Source organism: Lepus europaeus, chromosome 19 (assembly GCF_033115175.1).
Source record: "Lepus europaeus isolate LE1 chromosome 19, mLepTim1.pri, whole genome shotgun sequence".
Lineage (NCBI taxonomy): Eukaryota > Metazoa > Chordata > Mammalia > Lagomorpha > Leporidae > Lepus > Lepus europaeus.
This window is the reverse complement of record NC_084845.1, coordinates 15,383,289-15,403,887: the sequence shown is the minus strand read 5'-3', so window position 1 is coordinate 15,403,887 and position 20,599 is coordinate 15,383,289. Positions and strand designations below refer to the sequence as shown.

At 61.9% G+C, this 20,599-nt stretch overlaps 1 protein-coding gene across 1 annotated transcript; it reads right to left on the bottom strand.

Annotated features, from left to right (window-relative positions):
- ATP4A (ATPase H+/K+ transporting subunit alpha) lies at positions 1-11,081 on the bottom strand. The gene is made up of 22 exons (XM_062176151.1): positions 11,070-11,081; positions 10,834-10,977; positions 10,505-10,564; positions 10,052-10,255; positions 8,957-9,070; positions 8,515-8,767; positions 8,027-8,295; positions 7,536-7,734; positions 7,265-7,374; positions 7,046-7,180; positions 6,680-6,872; positions 6,014-6,189; positions 4,509-4,645; positions 4,257-4,407; positions 4,011-4,179; positions 3,767-3,921; positions 2,790-2,913; positions 2,479-2,624; positions 1,060-1,193; positions 636-737; positions 455-546; positions 1-288 (listed from the first exon to the last, which is right to left on the bottom strand). The coding sequence occupies exons 1-22, from the start codon at positions 11,079-11,081 to the stop codon at positions 260-262; spliced, it is 3,108 nt and encodes a 1,035-aa protein (XP_062032135.1). The 3' UTR covers positions 1-259.
- Positions 11,082-20,599: the final 9,518 nt, after the last annotated feature.

The window sequence follows — 20,599 nt, the reverse complement described above, 5'->3', positions numbered from 1 at the left end:
TATTGCCGTCACGCAAACACGAGGGTTCTCCCCAGAGCCCCCAGCAGCCCTCCTGCCCAGCCTGGAGTCCCTGGGGAGGGCACACTCAGGAGGAGCTGCCGCCACGACCTCTGAGGACTGCACCCAGGGACTGCTGCTCTGGGGAGCGGCGCCGGCACTCGGGATTGTCCTCGTGTCGGGAGCATCCAGGGTGTCCCACAAGCCGGGCCCCCCACCTGGCTGTGGCAGGTGCCAGCATGGCCTGAAGACAGCTGTGCCTTTAATAGTAGAGTTCCTGGTCCCACCAGCCTGGGAGAGAGGGAAAAAGGGGCCTCAGTGCTCGGGGGTTAGGAGTCAGGGGTCACGGACAGTGGTGGTTGAGCTTGGAGGTCAAGTGTTGAGGATTCAAGGTGAGGGCAGCTGCTCTGGGGACGTTTCAGCCCCCACCCTCCCTGGGTCCAGCGTCCACACTTACTGCCTGGGCAACAGCGAACGCCAAGCTTCCGGATCTCATCGTAGACAAAGATGAGGAGGCCAAAGGGCATGGGGACCAACCACCACTGGAACCTGGAGGCACAGTGGGGGCAGCACGGTGAGGGCCGTCCCCTGGCCCGTGCCCCCACACTCGTCCCTCCGCGCCCCTGCGCAGCCCTCACCGAATGGGCATGAAGTTGAAGATGTTGGGCATGCCGGGGCAGTAGCACAGGAAGCAGCCGATGCACACCTGGAACACGATGGCGATCACCAGGATCCTGTTCCTGCAGGGGCAGGGCGGGGACGGGGGGCAGGCTCAGACCGGAGCTCAGCTGTCAGGAGCTGGGTGGCAGTGAGCACAGGGGGACTTCTAGGGCTCTGACGGGGTGGCCTGTGCCTGCCCCGCAGTTGACACGGGCCTGCCAGCTGCAGCCTTCCGTTGATGGGACACGGAAGGGCCGCGGAGAGCACATGGCTGGGCCACAGGGGAAGTGTTGCTATTATTTCAGCCCCGGCACCTCGGCTTCCCCTGCTGGCCTGGGCCAGGTGTAGCGAGCCCTGGTCAGGATGTGTGGGCTCTGGGGGGTCGGGGGGCGGGGCCGCCACCTGAAGAAGCCCTGCTGGAAGGCAGAGAGGCGCCGCGTCTTGCGGATGAGGACGTCGGCGATCTGGCACATCTCGATGCTGATGAAGAACACGGTGTAGCAGGTGTACTGCTGGTACAGGCGCTGCCCGAACGTCTGTGGGCCCGCGGCCGGCAGGGGGGGGAGAAAAGCAGCCTGAGGCCAGGCAGGGGCCGGGCAGCGCTCCCTCTCCCACATCAGAGGCCAGGGGCGGACAGGGCAGGGGAGCAGGTGCGTGCAGGATCAGAGCGTGAGGCCCAGAAACCTCAGTGTAACAGATCTAGAAGGCCGGATGTCGAATTTCCCAGGCACCCGAAAGAAGGGAGTCCTGAGACAGGATTTGGGAGGTGCAGTGACACCGGGTGCCCAGCAGATGGCAGAAGTGAGGGCAGGTGGCCCATTTCCAGGGGGCGGCCGCTGGCCAGCCCATTCCTCCAGCAATGCATTTTCCGGAGCTCTCACCGTGCTCCCCACGGAGCACCGCATCTCATCCTCCCGGTAGCCCTAAGGGGTCGAGCAGTGGTGCTGGCTTAGCGCACTCGGCATCCTGGGAGGGGCTGGAAGGGGGCCTGTCACACAGTCCCCTGGTGTCACAGGCACTGCTGGCAGGGGAGCAAACAGCACCACTGGGGTGGACACTACTGCTCATCCCACCTCACAGGTGAGGGAGCTGAGACACAGAGGGGCAAAGCACTCGCTGGGGGCCACAGAGCTTGCAAGGGACAGCACCGCCCCTGGGGATCTGGGGAGCCTGGCTCCATACATGCTCTGTCACCACCCTCCAGGGCAAGCAGCACCTCTGCCAGCCACAGCCTTGTTGTGCTGCAACCCTGCTCAGAGTGGGCCACACATACAAGGTGTGGGCGATGCTGCGAAAGTAACAGGATGTGGGGCCAGCACTGTGGCGCAAGTTCAAGTCCCGGCTGCTCCACTTCCGATCTAGCTCCCTGCTAATGCACATGAGAAAGCAGCAGAGGATGGCCAAGTGCTTGGACCCCTGCACCCACATGGGAGACCCAGATGGATTTCAAGGCTCCTGGATCTAGCCTGGCCCAGCCCCAGCCTTTGCAGCCATTTGGGGAGTGAATCAGCAGATGGAAGAGCTCGCTCTCCTTGTCTGTCTCTTTCTCTCTAACTCTGCCTTTCAAATACATAAATAGAAAATAACAAGATCGGGCTGGCTCCACCCCGAGCCTGTGTCACCTGCTGCAGCTGTGACCATCAGAAGCAGCAGTCTGGAGCTAGCGATGGGGTGGGAAGAGCCCCAGCCCCCAGATTTGCAGCCTGGTGTCTGGGTTGCTCATACGTGGAGGTGTGAGTGTGAGCCACACTCAGGGGCGTGGCACGGGGAGAAGGGTGCTGTGGGGGCAGAGGGTGGGTGGCAGAGCGGGCAGGGGCTCACCCATTCCTGGCCGTAGCTGTCCTGCAGGTCCTGGAGGTGGTGGTCCTCCCACTGTGGCCGCAGCCCCACACACAGCAGCGGGAACCAGCCCTCCTGGGCCATGGCCGTGAAGTAGTCAGTGAAGCCCGCAAAGGACTGGATGGCACCTGGAGGGAGCCAGGGAGACACCAGGAGTGACAGGGACACAGGAGCTAACCTAGAGCCACCGACAAGGGCTAGGGACTCGTGGACAGGAGCTCACATGCAGACGCCAAGATGAAGAGCAAGCCCTGGCCCCAAGGCACTGAGCAGCCCAGCCCCGTGGTACTCACCAATCTGGAAGTAGGAGTAGGCGGCCAGGGGCTCATTGACCAAGCGGTCACGCTTTGGGTTCCGCGGGCGCAGGTGCATGATGTCACTCTCAGCCTTTTCATACGCCAAGGACACGGACGGGAACTGGAAAGAACCAGGGCTCAGTATTGCCAGGGCTCCTCCCCAGCCCTCCAGTGGTGGGCGGGGAGGCAGGGCCCCTGTGGACAGCCTGGTGCAGTTGGCTCCTGTGGGTGTGCCGGGGTGGCTGTCACATGTGTCCCGCTGTCCATCTCAAGAACCTCGTGTCGCTGTGTGTGGCTTCCTCCTTGCTCTTTTTGGTCACCTGTCGATCTCTGTATCAATCCGTCTCTCTTCCCATCCCTCTCCCTCCCACCCCATCTCTGTCTCCGTCTCTCCTCCTCCGCGGTCCCTGTATCTTGATACTCCAGTCTCTCGGATATGATGGCCTCGGCCTCTCTTCCTGTCCCTCACCCTGTTTCCTTGTCCCTTTCTCTGGGACTGTATCTGCTTTTATGTCTCTTTGTGTCACTCCCCACCTCTGTGTCCGTGCCCCTCTGTGGCTGCTCCCCACCCCCGAGCTGTCTGAACCCACAGAGTGACAGCCGTGCGCTAAGCAAGCGCCTAGACGCTGGGCTTCAATCCCAACTGTGCCCAGCTGGATGTCCTGCGGCGAGACACTCAACCTGTCTGTGCCTCGGTGAGCTCATCCACAAAATGGGGGTGGATAATAACGAGAACAGAATTAAGTATGGAAGTGCGGCCGTGTCTGGCTGCGTCCGGGGCTCCTCTCCCTCCGTCCGCCGTGAGTCCCTCGGAGCAGGAACGTCTGTGGTGACCCAAGCTTGGCCGGGTGTCTGAGTCCCCGGGTCTGTCCTGCCCGCCCACCTGTGTGTTGGCTCTGGCTGGCTGCGGTCCTAAGTGTCTGTGTGGCCCTGGGTGTGGTCTGAGGGGCTCCCTGGGGGCCCTGGGGGCTCACAATGTCGGTGCAGAGTTCTATGAAGAGGATGGTGATGCAGCCCAGGGGCAGGGGCACGCTGACGGTGATGTAGATGAGGTAGGGCGTCAGCTCGGGGATGTTCTTGGTCAGCGTGTATGCGATGGACTTCTTCAGGTTGTCAAAGATCAGTCGCCCTGCGGGGAGGGGGCACGCCGGCGCCTCAGCCCCGGTGCAGCCCAGGCCCGCCCCCGCCGCACCCCCTGCCGGCCGCGGGGCCCCTCACCCTGCTCCACGCCCGTCACGATGGAGGCGAAGTTGTCGTCCAGCAGGATCATGTCGGCCGCGTTTTTGGCAGCGTCCGAGCCGGCGATGCCCATGGCTACACCAATGTCTGCCTTCTTCAGGGCCGGGGAGTCGTTCACGCCGTCCCCGGTCACGGCCACGATCGCGCCCTGCAGGCGGCGGCCAGGTGGTCAGCGAGAGGCCCAGCCCAGGCCCCCTGGGGCTGGCCCGCCGGCGGGGGTCTCACCAGCCGCTGACAGCTCTCCACTATCACCAGCTTCTGCTGGGGGCTGGTGCGAGCGAACACCATCTCCGGGTGGGTGCGCAGCGCCTCCACCAGCTCCGAGGGGTCCATGTCCTTGAGCTGCATGCCGTTGATCACGCAGGCGCGGGCGTCCCTGGGGAGGGCGGAGCGGGGAGGGACGAGGGCGGGCCTCGCTGGGGCCTCCGCCTGCCTGGGGTGCGGGCCGGGCCCTGCGGGAGGGGGAGGGGCGCTTACTTCCGGTTGACCTGGTCCACGGGCACGCGGAGACGGGCAGCAATGTCCTCCACCGTCTCACTGCCTTCCGAGATGATGCCCACGCTGGCCGCGATGGCCTTGGCCGTGATGGGGTGGTCGCCAGTCACCATGATCACCTGTGAGGGGACCAGCAGCCCCGTGACCCCCTCGGGTCAGCGCAGTCACCCTGCTCGTTTCTTCGGCCTGGTCTGACCCTCTGCTACGTGCCCGGGGATAAAGCCGAGACAAAACAGACGAAAACCCGGGTCCTGCAGGAGCCCACATTCGGCTAGGGAGACAGGAAGTAGACAATGAGGAAAGGAGGTACCAAGTGCGTTAGGAGGAGGGGAGGGGGTTCAGTGTGGCAGAGCAAGCCGTGTGGCCAGGGGAGGGCGCGTCGGGAAGGGGGTGCTCCATCAGAGGCCTCAGCCAGGGGCGAGTTGGCCACATGGAAACACAAGGAGTGTGTCCAGCACAAGGACAGCCAGGGCCAAGGCTCTGGGGTGGGACAGAGCCTCAACTATGGGAGAAACAGACAAGGGGGAGAGGGTGAAGGCGTGGACCCCGGAGACCACAGGAAGGGCGTGGGCACTGCCTGCTCAGCCTGGCTCCTCCTGGCTTGTCACTGGGGAGCCGCCACTCTCCCGCAAGTTGTTGCTTAAGTGAGGTCCCTGGCCAAGACCAGATAGGTAAGGCCAGACCCAGCCAATCAAAGACATCCATCCCATCCCCTAGCCATCAGGGAGGAACATGTGACCCAATCTGGCAGGCCGGGTGGGAGCTATAAGTTAGAGCTGCTGGGAGCAGGGGCTGGGGAACGTCGTCTGTCCATCCGGATAGAGGAACCACTTGGGAATAAAGCCAGCAGAGAGAAAAGGCAAATTCTTAATGGCACTGAGCTCCTGGATCCAGCTGTGCCTGAAGCTGTGTTCCCCAGAACTTTTCCATATCACAGCCGGGTTTGTTTTGGTTCAGGCAAGTTGTTTCGGGTGGGTTCGTGTCATAGAGTTCCTTATCCCCTAGCACGGCCACGTGCCGTCCTCACCCACACCTGGACGCCTCTAGGGGCACACCCAGATGCCGGCCATCCTCCCCCACGCCTGGACTCCTCCAGGGCATACCCGGATGCCGGCCATCCTCCCCCACACCTGGCCTCCCAGGACCATACCCGGACGCTGGCCATCCTCACCCACACCTGGACGCCTCTAGGGGCACACCCGGATGCCGGCTGTCCTCCCCCACACCTGGACGCCTCCAGGACCATACCCGGATGCCGGCCATCCTCCCCCACGCCTGGACGCCTCCAGGACCATACCCAGATGCCGGCCATCCTCCCCCACGCCTGGACTCCTCCAGGACATACCCGGATGCCGGCCATCCTCCTCCACACCTGGCCTCCCAGGACCATACCCGGACGCTGGCCATCCTCCCCCACACCTGGCCTCCCAGGGGCATACCCGGATGCCAGCCATCTTCCCCCACGCCTGGACGCCTCCAGGGCATACCCGGATGCCGGCCGTGCGGCACTTGAGGACAGCGTCAGGGACGGTGGCCCGCGGCGGGTCAATCATGGACACGAGCCCCGCGAAGCAGAGGCCGCTGCTCGGGAAGTTCATGGCCTCCACGTCGAAGGCGTAGCCGGGCGGGTAGTCCTTCTCGCTGAGGTAGAGGTGGCAGAAGCCTGGCGGGGGGGGGGGGCGGGGGGGGCCTGGAGATGAGCGGCATAACCACGCCCCCGGCCCCAGGCACCCAGGGATGCCCAGCCCGGAGTGGGAGCCATCTCACAACCACCACCGTGCCGCAGATGTGTGAACCGGGGCAGGTTGGACGATGCCTTCCGGGCTCAAGGCCAGGGTGCAGGACGCTTAAGAGGTCAGGACAAAAACTGGGGGCGAGCAGAGGTCAGGGCAAGGACTCGGGGTCAAGAGGGAGACACAGGACAAGGGCTGGGGAAACGAGCGGATGTCCACTGAGGACGGGGCGGGTGCCCGTGAGCACAGAGGGCAGGAGCTGGGGCTGGCCACGGCTCAGGGCGGAGGGGCAGCCCCCCAGGTGAACGCGCAGGCCGGGACAGACCAGCTGTGGGCGGCGGGGAGGCGCAAGGCCCGGGCCGGCAGGGCCTGGCGGGTCCGAGCCCCCCCCACCCCGGGGCCCGCCGGGAGGAGCCTCACCGAGCACGCGCTCGCCCAGGCCCCCCAGGCTGAGGTAGGCCGTCTGGAAGGCCTCCCGCCACTGCTCATCCAGCGGCAGCTCCTGGCCCTTGATGAGGATGGAGCTGCAGCGCTCCAGCACGCGTTCGGGGGCGCCCTTCATCACCAGCAGGTGCCGCGGGTCCCGCGGGTCCTCCAGGGTGTGGATGGACAGCTGCGGGCGGGGAGGGGGCGCGGCTGTGGGCGGAGCTCTGCGCTGGGCGTGGCCTGGGCGCAGGCTCCGGGGACCGAGCGCCGGACGCGAGAGGGGGCTGAGCGCGGAGTGGGCGGGGCCCCGCCGCAGGCCCACCCCGGAGTGGACGGGGCTGGCGGGCCCGGGCCGCGCACCTGGAACTTGTTGGTGGAGTTGAAGGGGATCTCGCAGACTTTGGGGAAGCGGTCGCGGTAGCCCATAGCGTTGCCCAGCGTCAGCTCCGAGAACTTGAGCAGTGCCGTCTCGGACGCGTCTCCGATCACGATGCGCTGGGAGGGGCGTGGGGAGCGGAGTCAGGGCCGAGTCCGGCTGCCCCGCGCTCTCGCCGTGCCCCGGCGTCCCCGGGCGCTCACCTTGGGCACGGGCACCGCGTCCTGGCCGGACTTGAAGGCGGCACGGTTGCACAGCGTGAGCACGCGGCACAGCGCCCGCCACGTCTCGGAGGACTGGTCAAACGTCTGCCCTGGAGACAGAGCCAGGGGCTGGCCGGGGCCAGAACCGGCCAGACCCGACCCCTCCCCACTCGCCGGGACGCAGCGATCTCCGGGGAGCCCGGGGACCGACCCCGGCCCCCTTCTGGCCCCCCGCGCCGGCCGCTCCTGCCCAGCCCCGGCCCGCCCCCACCTGACTGGTCTTCCGTGGTGTCAGCCGTGTGGATGTGGTTGTCAAACCACAGGTGCGACACAGTCATGCGGTTCTGCGTGAGGGTCCCCGTCTTGTCGGAGCAGATCACCGACGTGGAGCCCAGCGTCTCCACTGCCTCCAGGTTCTTGACCACGCAGTTCTTACTGGCCAGCCGCTTGGCTGTCAGGGACAGGCAGACCTGGGGGAGGGGCGGGAGAGGCAGCCTAGGGCCCACCCTCGCTTCCCACCTCCGCCAGCACCGGGAATCCTTCACCCCCAGAACTGTGTGTGTAGCGCGACCTCCTGCAGCCCCGGTCCCCGCCTGTGCCCCAGCGCGTGCGGAATGGGTGGAGGGCAGGAGGGTGGACAGGTAGGTAGGGAGGTGAGTGGGTGGGTGGGCAGGCAGGGAGTCGGGGGGTGAAAGCCTGCAGGAATGAACAAACAGGGATGGGCCTCCCAGCTTCCTGCACCCCCCCAACACACACACTCACCGTGACGGTGGCCAGCAACCCCTCGGGCACGTAGGCTACCACAATGGCCATGAAGAAGACCATGGCCCTCAGGAAGGTGTAGCCAATGCACATGGCCACCACAAAAAAGGTGGCGCCGAAGAGGATGGCCAGGCCGGCGATGATGTCCACAAAGTGTTCGATCTCAATGGCGATGGGCGTCTTCTCGTTCTCCACTCCCGACGCCAGGGAGGCGATGCGCCCGATGATGGTGCGATCCCCCGTGTTGACCACCAGGCCCTGGGCTGTGCCTGCCACGGGGCCGAGAGGGTGCGTCAGGGCCGTGGCCAGCGGCAGGCGCATGCGTGTGGACCTTCCGGAAGGCAGCGGGGACAGGTAATTCTGGGGTGAGGGTAGTGACAGGGAGGCGGAGAGAGAGAGAGGCGGTGTGCCCTAGAGAGGGGTGGGAGGTGGAGTCCCAGAATGCACCAGAGAGGGTCGGGTGGGGGCTGGGCGGGGGCGGCACAGACCCTCCAGGCACATGGTGGAGAAGAAGGCGATGTTGCGGGTCTCCAGCGGGCTCTCATGCGTGCACTCGGGCGAGCGCGTCTGCGGCTCGGACTCCCCGGTCAGCGACGAGTTGTCCACCTTGCAGCCCTGGGCCGCCAAGATGCGGATGTCGGCGGGCACGCGGTCGCCGCCCTTCATCTCCACCAGGTCGCCCACCACCAGTTGATCCGCATTGATCTGGAACTTGTCCCCATCTCGGATCACCGTGGCTTGCTGTGCGGAGGGGGCAGGGGCGGAAGCCGCTGAGGGTTGTGGGCATTTGGGAAGGCGAGGGACAAGGGAGCGTTAAGGACCCATAGGGGAGAGGAGCAGGCCCCCCAAGGCGGGGCCACCGAGAGAACCCAGGAGCCTGCCAGGGTTCAGGGTCTCAAGAGCCCCCTCCCGAGGGGCCAGAGACCCCACCTGAGGCACAAGGTTCTTGAAGCTGGCGATGATGTTGGTGCTCTTAAACTCCTGGTAGTAGCCGAAACAGCCGGTGACCACCACCACGGCGATCAGGGCCAGGGCCAGGTACAGCTGCAGGCAGAGGAAGGGGGTGGGGCGTGCCTGGGGGCTGAGGCTTCCCGCCTGCTACCTGGTTCCCTGGAGCTTCTGGGGTCTCCACCGTGGTTTTCCCCCACTCCACGAGGGAGCCGCAGGCACCAGTCCCCATGGCCCATGGGCATTGTCCCGCGTTCTTCGTGTCCCATACTTCCCTGCCCTGCGTCTGTGCCCCTGCACATTAATCCCATAACAGTCTCTGGCTCCTGTACACCAAGCCCCCACGTCCCTGTACCCTGTGACTTGAGCCCCGCCCCTTGTCTCCATGTCGGCCGTGTTCCTGTGACCCCTGGCGCACTGCCCTGGGTCTGCTCGTGTCACCACACCTGTCGTCCCTGTGGCTCAGTTCCACACTTAGTGGCTCGCTCGTGTCTCCTGTGCCCACCTGTCCTTGTCCCTAGTGCCACGTATTTTCGTTCTTCATAGTCTCTGTCCCCCCCGGTTGGTGTCCCCATGTTGCGCGTTCCCTATGTCCATGTACTTCTCTGATGTCACCTGTAACTTTTCAAGCCCAAGTCCTGTGTCACACGTCCCAGGTCCCCAAGTCCCTTGCTCTGGCCCTGTCATGTATCCAATGTCCCCTTGTCCGCATCTCCATTTCCTCTCTGTCTTATGTTCTCCATGTACAGTGTCCTGGGTCTTGTATCCCTTGTGTCCCTCGCCATGGAGTCCCATGGCTGAGTCCCAATGTCACCTGTGCCCATGTCCTTGGTTGGTCCTAGATCCTCATGGTCCCCAAGTCCCTTATCTTACACACTGCACTTCCACGTCTTTCTATCCCACACCCAAGACCCAGACTCACTGTCCCTGGGTCCCGTGTCCTCAGGTCTGTCCTGTTTCCCAGTGCCCGCCCTCCTCCAGGATCCACGCCTTGCATTTCTGTGTCTGTTTTCCCCGTGCTCTGGAGTCCCACGCTCGGCGTCCTCTGGCCACCGGCCCCCTGCACCCGCCACTCACATTGTCGTCGGTGGTGAGGTCGCCCTCACTGGCCTGGATGGCAAAGGCGATGAGGCAGATGGCAGCCGCCACCCACATGAGACACTGCAGCCCTCCGGCCAGCTGCCGAGCGAACTTCACGTACTCCGGGGTGCCTCGTGGCGGCCTCAGGGCATTGGGCCCGTCCCGCAGCAGCAGCTCGGCCGCCAAGCGCGCAGACAGACCCTGGCAGAGTGGGCAGGGGCGGGGCAGGGACTGGAGGGCTCGCCTCTCCCCATTCGGCCCACAGCGGGGGGTAGCCCTTGTCTCTGTGCCCCCCCAACCCCTGCCCCAGCTGTCTCGCTCCTCCTCATCCCTGCCCCGTGCTCCCTCCATTGCCCCTCTTCTCTACCATCTCTCTCTGGCCCTGGCTCTCTGCGGTGCCCCTTCCTTACTCATGGGTCCTCCCCCCCCCCACTCCTCACCCCAGCTCACCTTGGTGGCGCTGGTCTGGTATTTCTGCTCCAGCTCCGCCACTGACAGCTGGTGGTCGTTCTGTGTGGCCGGGGGCAGGGCACTTGCTCTTGGCTCTCCCGGGCCCCCGCCCCCACCCCCTGCCTGGTGCCCAGCCCAGACCCCAGCCCAGCCCAGTCCCTGCCCCCTGCCTGGTGCCCAGCCCCTGCCCCCTGCCTCATGCCCAACCCCGGCCCCAGCCTAGCCCCGGCCCCCACCCCCTGCCTGGTGCCCAGCCCAGACCCCAGCCCAGCCCAGTCCCTGCCCCCTGCCTGGTGCCCACCCCTGCCCCCGCCCAGCCCCGCACTCACGATCTCCATCTCCTTCTTCATGTTCTCCAGCTTCTCTTTCCTCTTGCCTCCTCCACCCCCCGCCTTCTTCTTCTTGCTCATCTTGGCTGCCATGTCCCCGCCAGGGCCAGGCCCCAGCTCCACCGAGTACAGCTCGTAGTTGTCCTGGGGACGGGGCGGTGTCGGGGAGGCATCAGAGGCCGCTGGAGCAGCCCCCGCCTCCACCCTGCAGCCCCTGCCCCCCAGGGCCCACTCACAGCTTTGCCCATGGCTGCTGCTCGCTGTGCTGCCCTCCTTGGCCTGGCCGGCGCTGGGGTCTGGAGCAGCCCTGATATAGGGAGGGCGGGGGTGGAGCAGGACCGGCCTGATTGCGGCTGATTGCGGGGCTCCTTGGGGTGACCTCCAGGTGTGGGCGGCTCAGGTTTTCCCCACCCCCACACCCCAGGCTGCCCCAACCTGCCTGGGGCCCCTCTCAAGCTGCCACCCAGAGCAGGGAGCTCTGGGATTGTCTGCGGTAACCAGAAGAGCAAACACACAGGGCTCGTGGTGCGCCGGGTGCAATGCTAAGGGCTTTCATGTGTTAATTTCTGTAGCCTTACAACAGCCCTTGGAGGTGGACACTCCCTCCGATGTGCAGTTGGGGAAACTGAGGCACAGAGAGGTCCTAAGCGAGGCCAGCACAGAGGCAGGAAGCCGGCTGCCCCGTGTGTGCTCCCAGGCCCCCTAGCAGGTGTCTGGCCCAGACCCCGGAGGGTCCCCCCGCGGAGGCTCTGATAGTTTGTGAGTCCTTGCAGGGGCCCCGTCAGCTCCGTGGGCCACACTCGAGAGACTTCTTTCACCCCTCACGTGGCTCTGGGTAAAGTCGAGCCTCGTTAGTCCCACCGTACAGATGAGGACACAGAGGCACCGACAGAGTGAGGTTGTGACGCCAAAGCATCAGGGACAGGCCTGGGGCCCAGCTGTGACCCTGGGCCCTGGCTCTGATATGGTTACCTCCCCACCCCATGAAAACACCTGGACTTCACAGTGAAAGCCTACAGCAGAGATGGGCCAGGGTCTGCACGGATGTGGCCTCTCAGCCCCCGCAGTAAACCCCCGTGAAGGCAACACGGGCATCTCTACGGTGCAGAGGGGAAACTGAGGCTGAGAGACTCCGGGAGGGTCCCAGGGGTTGTCTGTGCGTCCAGCTACAGCCAGCCTGGCCCCAGCCCGGCCTGGCCAGCGTGGAAAGCAAGTGCTCAAGTGCCCAGGAGGTCTGGGGTTCCCCCCAATTCCTGCTGGTGGAGTCCTGGGCTCCTCGGCCAGGCCTCATGGCCCCCCAGTTCCCACAGGTGGGCAGGCTGGTGGGGTCCTGGGCTCCTCGGCCAGGCCTCATGGCCCCCCAATTCCCAAAGATGGGCAGGCTGGTGGGGTCCTGGGCTCCTCGGCCAGGCCTCATGGCCCCCCAATTCCCACAGGTGGGCAGGCTGGTGGAGTCCTGGGCTCCTCGGCCAGGCCTCATGGCCCCCCAATTCCAACAGGTGCGCAGGCTGGTGGGGTCCTGGGCTCCTTGTGCCGGGCCTCATGGCCCCCCAATTCCCACAGGTGGGCAGGCTGGTGGGGTCCTGGGCTCCTCGGCCAGGCCTCATGGCCCCCCAGTTCCCACAGGTGGGCAGGCTGGTGGGGTCCTGGGCTCCTCGGCCAGGCCTCACGGCCCCCCAATTCCCACAGGTGGGCAGGCTGGTGGGGTCCTGGGCTCTTTGTGTCGGGCCTCACGGCCCCTCAATTCCCACAGGTGGGCAGGCTGGTGGGGTCCTGGGCTCCTTGTGCCGGGCCTCACAGGCTGGGTGTGTCTCCAGGGGCAGGTGTGATCGGATCTGATAAGATAGTTGCCTCCCGATGTCCTTCTGCTGTGGGGCAGGTCACCTGGCAAAGTCAAAGCTGGGCAGGCAGCCCGAGCTGCTCCCCACACCCAGGTCTGCACCCTGGGAGCCGCGGGAGTGCAGACAGGTGCTCTTCCTGAGCGACCCGCACGGCGCCTTCGTGTCCCCTGCAGGTCTCAACGCAGATGTCATCTCCCTTCCCTTTAAGATTTATTTATTCATTTGAATGGCAGAGTTAGAGAGCAAGAGGGAGAGACAGAGAGAGGTCGTTGATCCGTTGGTTCACTCCCCAAATGGCCAGAACAGCCCCCTGGCCAAAGCCGGGAACCGGGCACTTCCTCCAGGTCTCCCACATGGGTGCAGGGGCCCAAGCACTTGGTCCATCTTCTGCTGCTTTCACAAGCTCATTAGCAGAGAGCTGGATCAGAAGTGGAACAGCCGGGACTCGAACCAGTGCCCACAGGGGACACCGTCATAGCAGATAGTAGCTTTACCCACTACACCAAGACGCCAATCCCAAATGTCACCTCTTCCAAAAAGTTTCCCTGTAATATTGCAGCCCCTCGTGTTCCTCCCCCTGAGTCTTTTCCACACCCCCCATTTCAGCCTGAGAGCATCCATGTGGCCCCAGAAGAAGGAAGCCCAGGAGGTGTGTGTGCTGCTTGCTGCTGCGAACACTGTAGCAGCGTGTGCCCTCAGTAGCAGAGGGCGGAGCGAGCGCCGGGCGAGCACTAGCCCAGCAGGTGGCTGGGAACGTTCACCAGCAAACTCGGAGCACCCAGGGAGTCTTCAGAACCCTCTTGGGTGCCCTGCGCCACTTCCCGCCCCCCCAGCCTGGGGACCTAGGGCAGGTGCGGGAGCCGTGTCTGCCTAGGTTAGCAAACCCCACGAATGAAGTCACGGAAGGGAGACTGAGGCACCTGCCACGGCGTGCACACCTCTGCCAAAACGGGGGCGGGGTGTCCTTCTCTGGTCTCTGCTTCGGTTATCTTCTTAGTTTTGTTATTTGCTTTTTTTTTTTTTTTTTTTTGGACAGGTAGTTATTAACAGTGACAGAGAGAAACAGAGAGAAAGGTGTTCCCTCCATTGGTTCACTCCCCAAATGGCCGCCACGGCTGGTGCTGCGCCAGTCCGAAGCCAGGAGCCAGGTGCTTCCTCCCGGTCTCCCATGCGGGTTCAGGGCCCAAGGACCTGGGCCATCTTCCACTGCCCTCCCGGGCCACAGCAGAGAGCTGGACTGGAAGAGGAGCAACCAGGACTAGAACCTGGCGCCCATATGGAATGCCGGCGCTGCAGGTGGAGGATTAACCAAGCGAGCCACGGCGCCGGCCCCCCTGTTATTTGCTTTTAATGCTAAATATTTCAAACCTACAAGTTACAGAGGTAGCTACATGAATACCTGCCTCCCTTCCCCCAAATCAGTGCTTTGCTACATTTGTGCTAGATTGGAAAATAATTGGAGATAGATAGATAGATAGATAGATATAGATAGATAGATAGATAGATAGATAGATAGATAGATAGATATTAGGTACAGAAATGCTAGATGATTGAAAGAGGAAATCCATCGTGGATGGCTGGGTGGGTAACGAGTAGACATAGAGACGGACCGTGGCTGGAAGTCCTCTACGACCCTGGCATTCTAGGAGAGGACTAATCGGTTATCTTGTCAAGTTTCCCTGAGCCGGGGTTTGCTGGGGGTTCTCCGTGATCAGATCCAAGTCGCACACCTCTGGCAGGAACCTGAAGGCGACGCACGTCCTTCTCAGAGCGTCGAGTAGGGATGCGCCTCACTGTGGAGCCTTCAAACAACGTGGAACAGGGCAGACTCTGGGGCATCCCCTGCCTGCGCCCAAGTCCTCACACAGCCACTGCCTGAGCTCCAGGAGCTCCCCCAGAGGCCCCAGACATGCCACCCCTGACAGGTGACACCCGGCTCACCCCATCCCTGCTCCAGTGCCACGACCTTGTCCATTCCAACTGCTCGATGCCTCCGCCCACTTTGGTGGTTAACACTTTCACCTCCCTGGGTTACGTATTTTCAAATGATACCCACGTTCTTCATCTTTAAGGGTGGGGGTAGGGGTCTTTACTTGTGCAATTTATCTTTCCTGCAGTGCGAAGGGGTGGGAGAGGGTCTTCCATCTGCTGGTTCATTCCCCAGATACCCACGATGGCCCCGGGCTGGGCTGAAGCCAGGAGCCAGGAACTCCATCCAGGTCTCCCAGGTGGGTGGCAGGGGGCCATCTTCTGCTGCCTTCCCAGGTGCATTAGCAGGGAGCTGGGTTGGAAGTGGAGCAGCCGGGACCGGAACTGGCACTCCCATATGGGATGCCAGCGGCCCAGGCGCAGCTTAACCGCTGTGCCGACACCAGACCTACAATTTGTTCTCTGGTCGTGTGTCTAAGCCGCGCTGATTCCGACTCCGGGAGGGGACGCAGGATCTGAGTGAAGCGGGAAGTGTCCCATCATCCTTGGCGCCCTGGGGTGCAGCCCGGGTGGACAGTGTGATGCCCCTTCACCCTGACAGGCCACTCCTGGCATAGGCTGGGGACAACGCCTTCTCGCGAGTGTGACACAGCCCGATTTCCATAGCAGAGCAAGATTTCCCTGAGCAGGGACACACGGATCCTTAGAGACGTTCTTGAGGACACGGAACAGTCAGAATTCAGAAAAAGGTGTTTGCTTCTGTTTTCCCTGAGAGAGGGGGTGGAGGGCAGACTAGGAAATAGACGGTGAGGAGCTGGTGCTGTGGCAGAGCGGGTGAAGCCGACCCAGACGCCGGCATCCCCCAGGAGCGCTAGTGCTCCACTTCCGACCCAGCTCCCTGCTGCTATGCCTGGGAAAGCATCAGAAGATGGCCCGGGGCCTTGGGCCCTGCTTCCACAGGGGAGACCCGGATGGAGTTCCTGGCTCCTGGCTTCAGTCCAGCCCAGCCCAGCCCAGGCCACTGTAGGTCTGAGAAGTGAACCAGTGGATGAAAGACCTCTCTCTCCCTCTCCCTCTCCCTCTCTAACTCTGCCTTTCAAATAAATCTGAGAGAGAGGGAGAGAGGGAGAGGGAGAGGGAGAGAGAGAGAGAGAGAGAGAGAGAGAGAGCGCTTGTCCCCTCCCCTGTCCTGCTGTGCCTGTTAGCGCCGGGGAGCACCCTCCAGGCCGGGGAGCACCCTCCGTGCCGGGTCCTCTGCCTCCCTGGGCCTCCCCCTCTGGGGGTGGGGAGCAGGAGACTATAGAGGAGGCTGCTGGGGCTGTCCAGGGTGGGGAGGACAGAGGCTGGGCCAAGGTGGGGCAGTGGAGGGAGAGGGGTTTGTGCCCCAAGTTCCCAGAACAAGCAGAGCCTCTGCCTGTGCCCCCCACCCCCAACCCACATGCTGATCCCGGCCACGCCAACCCCTGGATTCTGTCTCTCTCCACCCGGGATCTCCCTTGCGGATGCCATGAGGGCAGAGTCCAGGCGGCCTGAGGCACTGCCGTGTGCCCCGCACGGCCCAGCCCGGGTGGCCCCACGAGTGTTTGTGCAGTGCAGTGCGAGAGCTCCGGCTCCTCCTGACCTTGCCTGTTCCTATGTGTTTGCGTCTCTCTGATAAGATAGTGGCCGGGTGACCTTCACCTCCTCCACCCTCTCCCGACCCTGGGAGGGTTGCGCTGGGGGCTGGGTACGTGGGGAGCTTTCTTTCCTGCCTCCCCTTTGGGCCAGGCCCAGGAGCAGCAGTGGGCCAAGGAGTGGGGGACAAGGAAAGGCCCCCGGCCTGGCAGAGCCGGCAGCCAGGTCTCCTGGGTCTGGTCCGGATGTGGGCGGCTCAGCTGAGCTGGGCCTGGGGGCGGAGCGCTCCGGCCTTCAGGAAGTTGCTGGGCTCTGTTTGTTCTGGGAACTTGGGGCCCAATGCCCTCTCCCTCCACTGCCCCACCTTGGCCCAGCCTCTGTCCTCCCCACTCCAGACAGCCCCAGCAGCCTCCTCTGGGCTCTCCTGCTCCCCTCCCTGCGCCCAGAGTCTGCTCTCGCCTGCAGCCAGTGGGAGCCCGTGAACCTGGGAGTCAGGCCTGCCCTGGCGCCCATCACTCCAGCACAAAGTAAGGTCGGCATTCGGCACCCAAGGCCCGAGTGACCTGGCCCTGTTGCCGCCCCCTGGGTCATTGCATTCCAGCCACACTGGCCTCCCCGCTGCTCTCAGACAGAGCCTCAGGGCCTCTGCACCTGCTGTTCCCTCTGCCTCCTGGCAGCTGCATGGCTCCTTCTTGCCCTTCGTAAGATCTTGGCTCAAAAGCTGTGCAGTTTTCTGGACCAGCCTCATTACAACCCTTTGTTCTTATTTTACTGTGAGGAACAGAGGGGTTAACTGAGTTGTTCAAAGTCCCACAGCTCAGTGAGAGGCAGAACTGGGATTCGAACCCAGGCAGCCTGGCTGGAGAGCCCCTTGCAGACCTGTGGATACAGAGACTCCGTCCAGACACCGTTTAACAAAGAGCACGCACAGCACATCCATCCTCAATTGTTTCCCGGGAGTTTACGGAGCTCCTGATGGGTCCAGCTTTTTGCTAAGCGCTGGGATTAACCATGAGCAAAGTGGTCCGGGTCCCACCCACCCACGGAGCCTGCATGGCAGGGGAGGGAGCAGGGGCAGGCGCTAAGTCACTGGAGAATTGCACGTAGGACACTAAGGAACAGAACAGGAGAGAGGCAAAGAGGAGCCGGGGTTAGAGCGGGCAGTGGAGAAAGAGCCCCAAGGCTGCAGCATTTGAGCGGAGGTCTGGGGGGGAGGGGAGGACCCAGTGCGGGAGGAGGAGCCAGAGCGGAGGCCAGGGCGGAGGCCGGGGGCTGGCTGGACGGCTGGACAGCAGGGGGCAGGCGGAGGCCAGGGGCAGCTGGACGGCTCTAACCGCCTTGACTGCTCCCCGCAGCCCCCATGGCGGAGCCCCGCCTGGCCAGGCCTGGCTTAGCTCTTCAGCCGCCTCCTCCCTTGGTAGCAAGCAGCTGATGTCCTCTGTCTCTATGAACCTGCTGGTGAGGTTTCTGTAGTGACCCTGCCGGCCCATCCCCGCTGGCTCCCTGGTGGCCCTGTTCCTTCTGGGATCGCCTCGCCTCCTCACGGTCTCCGCTGTTTCCTGCTCCTTGCCTTTCTTGTTCTATTTCCCAGGAGGCACTTTCGACGTGACTTTTCCAAAACTTTCTCTTGCAGTTCCAGCTGGCAGCTGGCATGTTTTTCGTCCCGGTGAGGTCTTGGTTGCTTGCTGAGTGCTCCTTTTCCCCATCTCCTGCTCCTCATTCCTGAATACAGGACTCGCTCTTCCTCTTTGAGAATGCCACGTAGTCCTTGTATTAAAAAAAAAAAAATTCCACGAGGCCAGCGCTGTAGTATAGTAGGTTAAACCTCCACCGGTGGCACTGCCATCCCATATGGGCACCGGTTCAAGTCCCGGCTGCTCCACTTCCGATCCAGCTCCCTGTTAATACACCTCGGAAAGTAGCAGAGGTTGGTCAAGGTGCTTGGGCCCCTGTCACCCATGTGGGAACGCAGATGGAGTTTCTGGCTCCTGGCTTCCACCTGGCCCAGCTCCAACTGTTTCAGCCCTTTGGGGAGTGAACCAGCAGATGCAAGATCTCTCTCAACTCTACTTTTCAAGTAAATAGATCAAACTTTTAAAAGCAAAACAAGAAAAAAAAAAAAAAGACCTTCACTCACTTTCCTGAGCAGCAACTTCACTGCCAGTGCCACAGCCCAGGTTTGACACTCATTCCTTGTCCTTTTTGGTTCTCTTGGTCTCTTGAGCGTTTATGCCTTTTTTTTTTTTTTTTTTTTTGACAGGCAGAGTGGACAGTGAGAGAGAGACAGAGAGAAAGGTCTTCCTTTTTCCGTTGGTTCACCCCACCCACAATGGCTGCTGCGGCCGGTGCACCACGCTGATCCAAAGCCAGGAGCCAGGTGCTTCTCCTGGTCTCCCATGGGGTGCAGGGCCCAACCACCTGGGCCATCCTCCACTGCACTCCCGGGCCACAGCAGAGAGCTGGCCTGGAAGAGGAGCAACTGAGACAGAATCCGGTGCCCCGACCGGGACTGGAACCCGGTGTGCCGGCACCGCAGGTGGAGGATTAGCCTAGTGAGCCGCGGCACCAGCCCACGTTTCTGCCTTTTCAAAAAGCCCTTTACTGTCATTTTAACGGGGTTTGGAAGAGGACAGGCTGTAACCATGCCCAACACGCTGCGTTCAGCCAGAAGTAATTCTCGTGCCTTGTTCCACAAGGGCTGCTGCTGTCCCCACGCTGCGTGCCGGCCGCTCGGAGCTGCTGTGTGGCCGGGAGGGGCCGCAGCCCCCTCACTGCCGGCAATGCTTGCAGCCTTTCGCTCCCTGCAATTCACGCAGGGATCTCTGGTTTTTTCGATCTATTTTGACTGCAGGATAACTAACACATGGAGGGAAGTGCATAAAGAGACTCATCTCAAGCGTACAGCTCGGGTCATTGACATGCATTCTGCCATGTAAGCACCGCCCTATCCATGTGTATTTCCTGGGGCCGACACTGTGGCGCAGTGAGCTGAGCCTCCACCTGGGATGCTGGCATCCCATATGGGTGCTGGTTCAAGTCCCGGCTGCTCCACTTACCATCCGGCTCCCTTGCTAATGCACCTGGGAAAGCGGTGGAAGATAGCCCAAGTGCTTGGATCCCTGCCACCGGCGTAAGAGACCCGGATGGAGCTCCAGGCTCCTGGTTGCAATCTGGCCCAGCCCCAGCCATTGTGGCTATTTGGGGAGTGAACCAGCAGAAGGAGGACCTCTCTCCCAAAATATATCACTCTACCTTTCAAATAAATAAACAATAATGATAATAAAAAGGGATCTATTTCCTGCACCCTGCAAGTTTCCCAACGCACCCTCCTGGTCCACACTGCACCAAGAATTAACTGCCATGCTGATTGCTGTAAACACCAGCTGGCTTTGTTCATTCCTGAAATGGAGATAATGGAATCACACAGCAGGTACTGTCTTGTGTCTGGCTTCTTTCATTATGTTATCCATGAGGCGCATTCCTCTTGTTGCCTGTCGCCAGCAGTTCATTTTTTTTCATTGCTAGGCAATGTTCCATTGAATGAATGTACTCAAATTCGTTTAGCCATGCATCTGGGGATGGACATTTGGGTTGTCTACAGTTTGGGGGTTGTTCACAGTCTGCAGTGTTTAGTTATTATGAATTAAACTGCTGTGAACATTCTTCCATGAGTCGTTGTGTTGACATAGACATTGGCTTTTCTCAGTTATATATCTGGAATATGACTGCTGGGTCAGAGGATAAACCTGCATCCCTTGCTAGAATTTATCAGTTTTCCCAAATGAATATACTAATGTACATCGCTGCCATGTGTCTGCTCAAGCATTTCGCTCATTTTTTAAGAAGACTTACCTATTTGAAAGGCAGTTACAGAGACGTAGAGAGAGTCCTCCATCCACCAGCCCACTTCCCACATGGCTGCAACCACAGGGGCTGGGACACGCTGAAGCCAGAAGCCTGGAGCTCCATCCAGCTCTCCCACATTGGGCCCAAGCACTTGGGCCATCTTCTGCTGCTTTCCCAGTGCATCAGCTGGAAGCTGGATCAGAAGCAGAGCAGCTGGGACTCAAAGCAGCACTCGTGTGGGATGCTGGCATCGCACGGGGCAGCTTAGTCTGCAGCACTACAACACAAGCCCCTATGTTGTTCATTTTTACCTGAGCTGTGTTATCTGTTTACTACTGATTTGTAAAGGTTTTTAAACATGCATCTTGCTTCCAGTTATTTGTCAGATATCTGTGTTGGGAGTATTTCCTTCTAGTCTGTGGTCTGTTTGCCTTTTAACTTTGTAAAGATTTTTATTTTATTTGAGAAGCAAAGTTACAGAGAGAAAGAGGGAGAGACTGAGAGAGAGGTCTTCCATCTGCTGTTTCACTCCCCAA

What these genes read in the sequence shown, in the direction of transcription:
- ATP4A (XM_062176151.1), bottom strand. An exon ending in TGGAGAGCTGTCAGCGGCTG is followed by an intron (nt 4,180 to 4,256) that starts GTGAGACCCCCG and finishes CGCCGCCTGCAG; the next exon opens with GGCGCGATCGTGGCCGTGAC. An exon ending in TTCAACTTCATGCCCATTCG is followed by an intron (nt 547 to 635) that starts GTGAGGGCTGCG and finishes CTGTGCCTCCAG; the next exon opens with GTTCCAGTGGTGGTTGGTCC.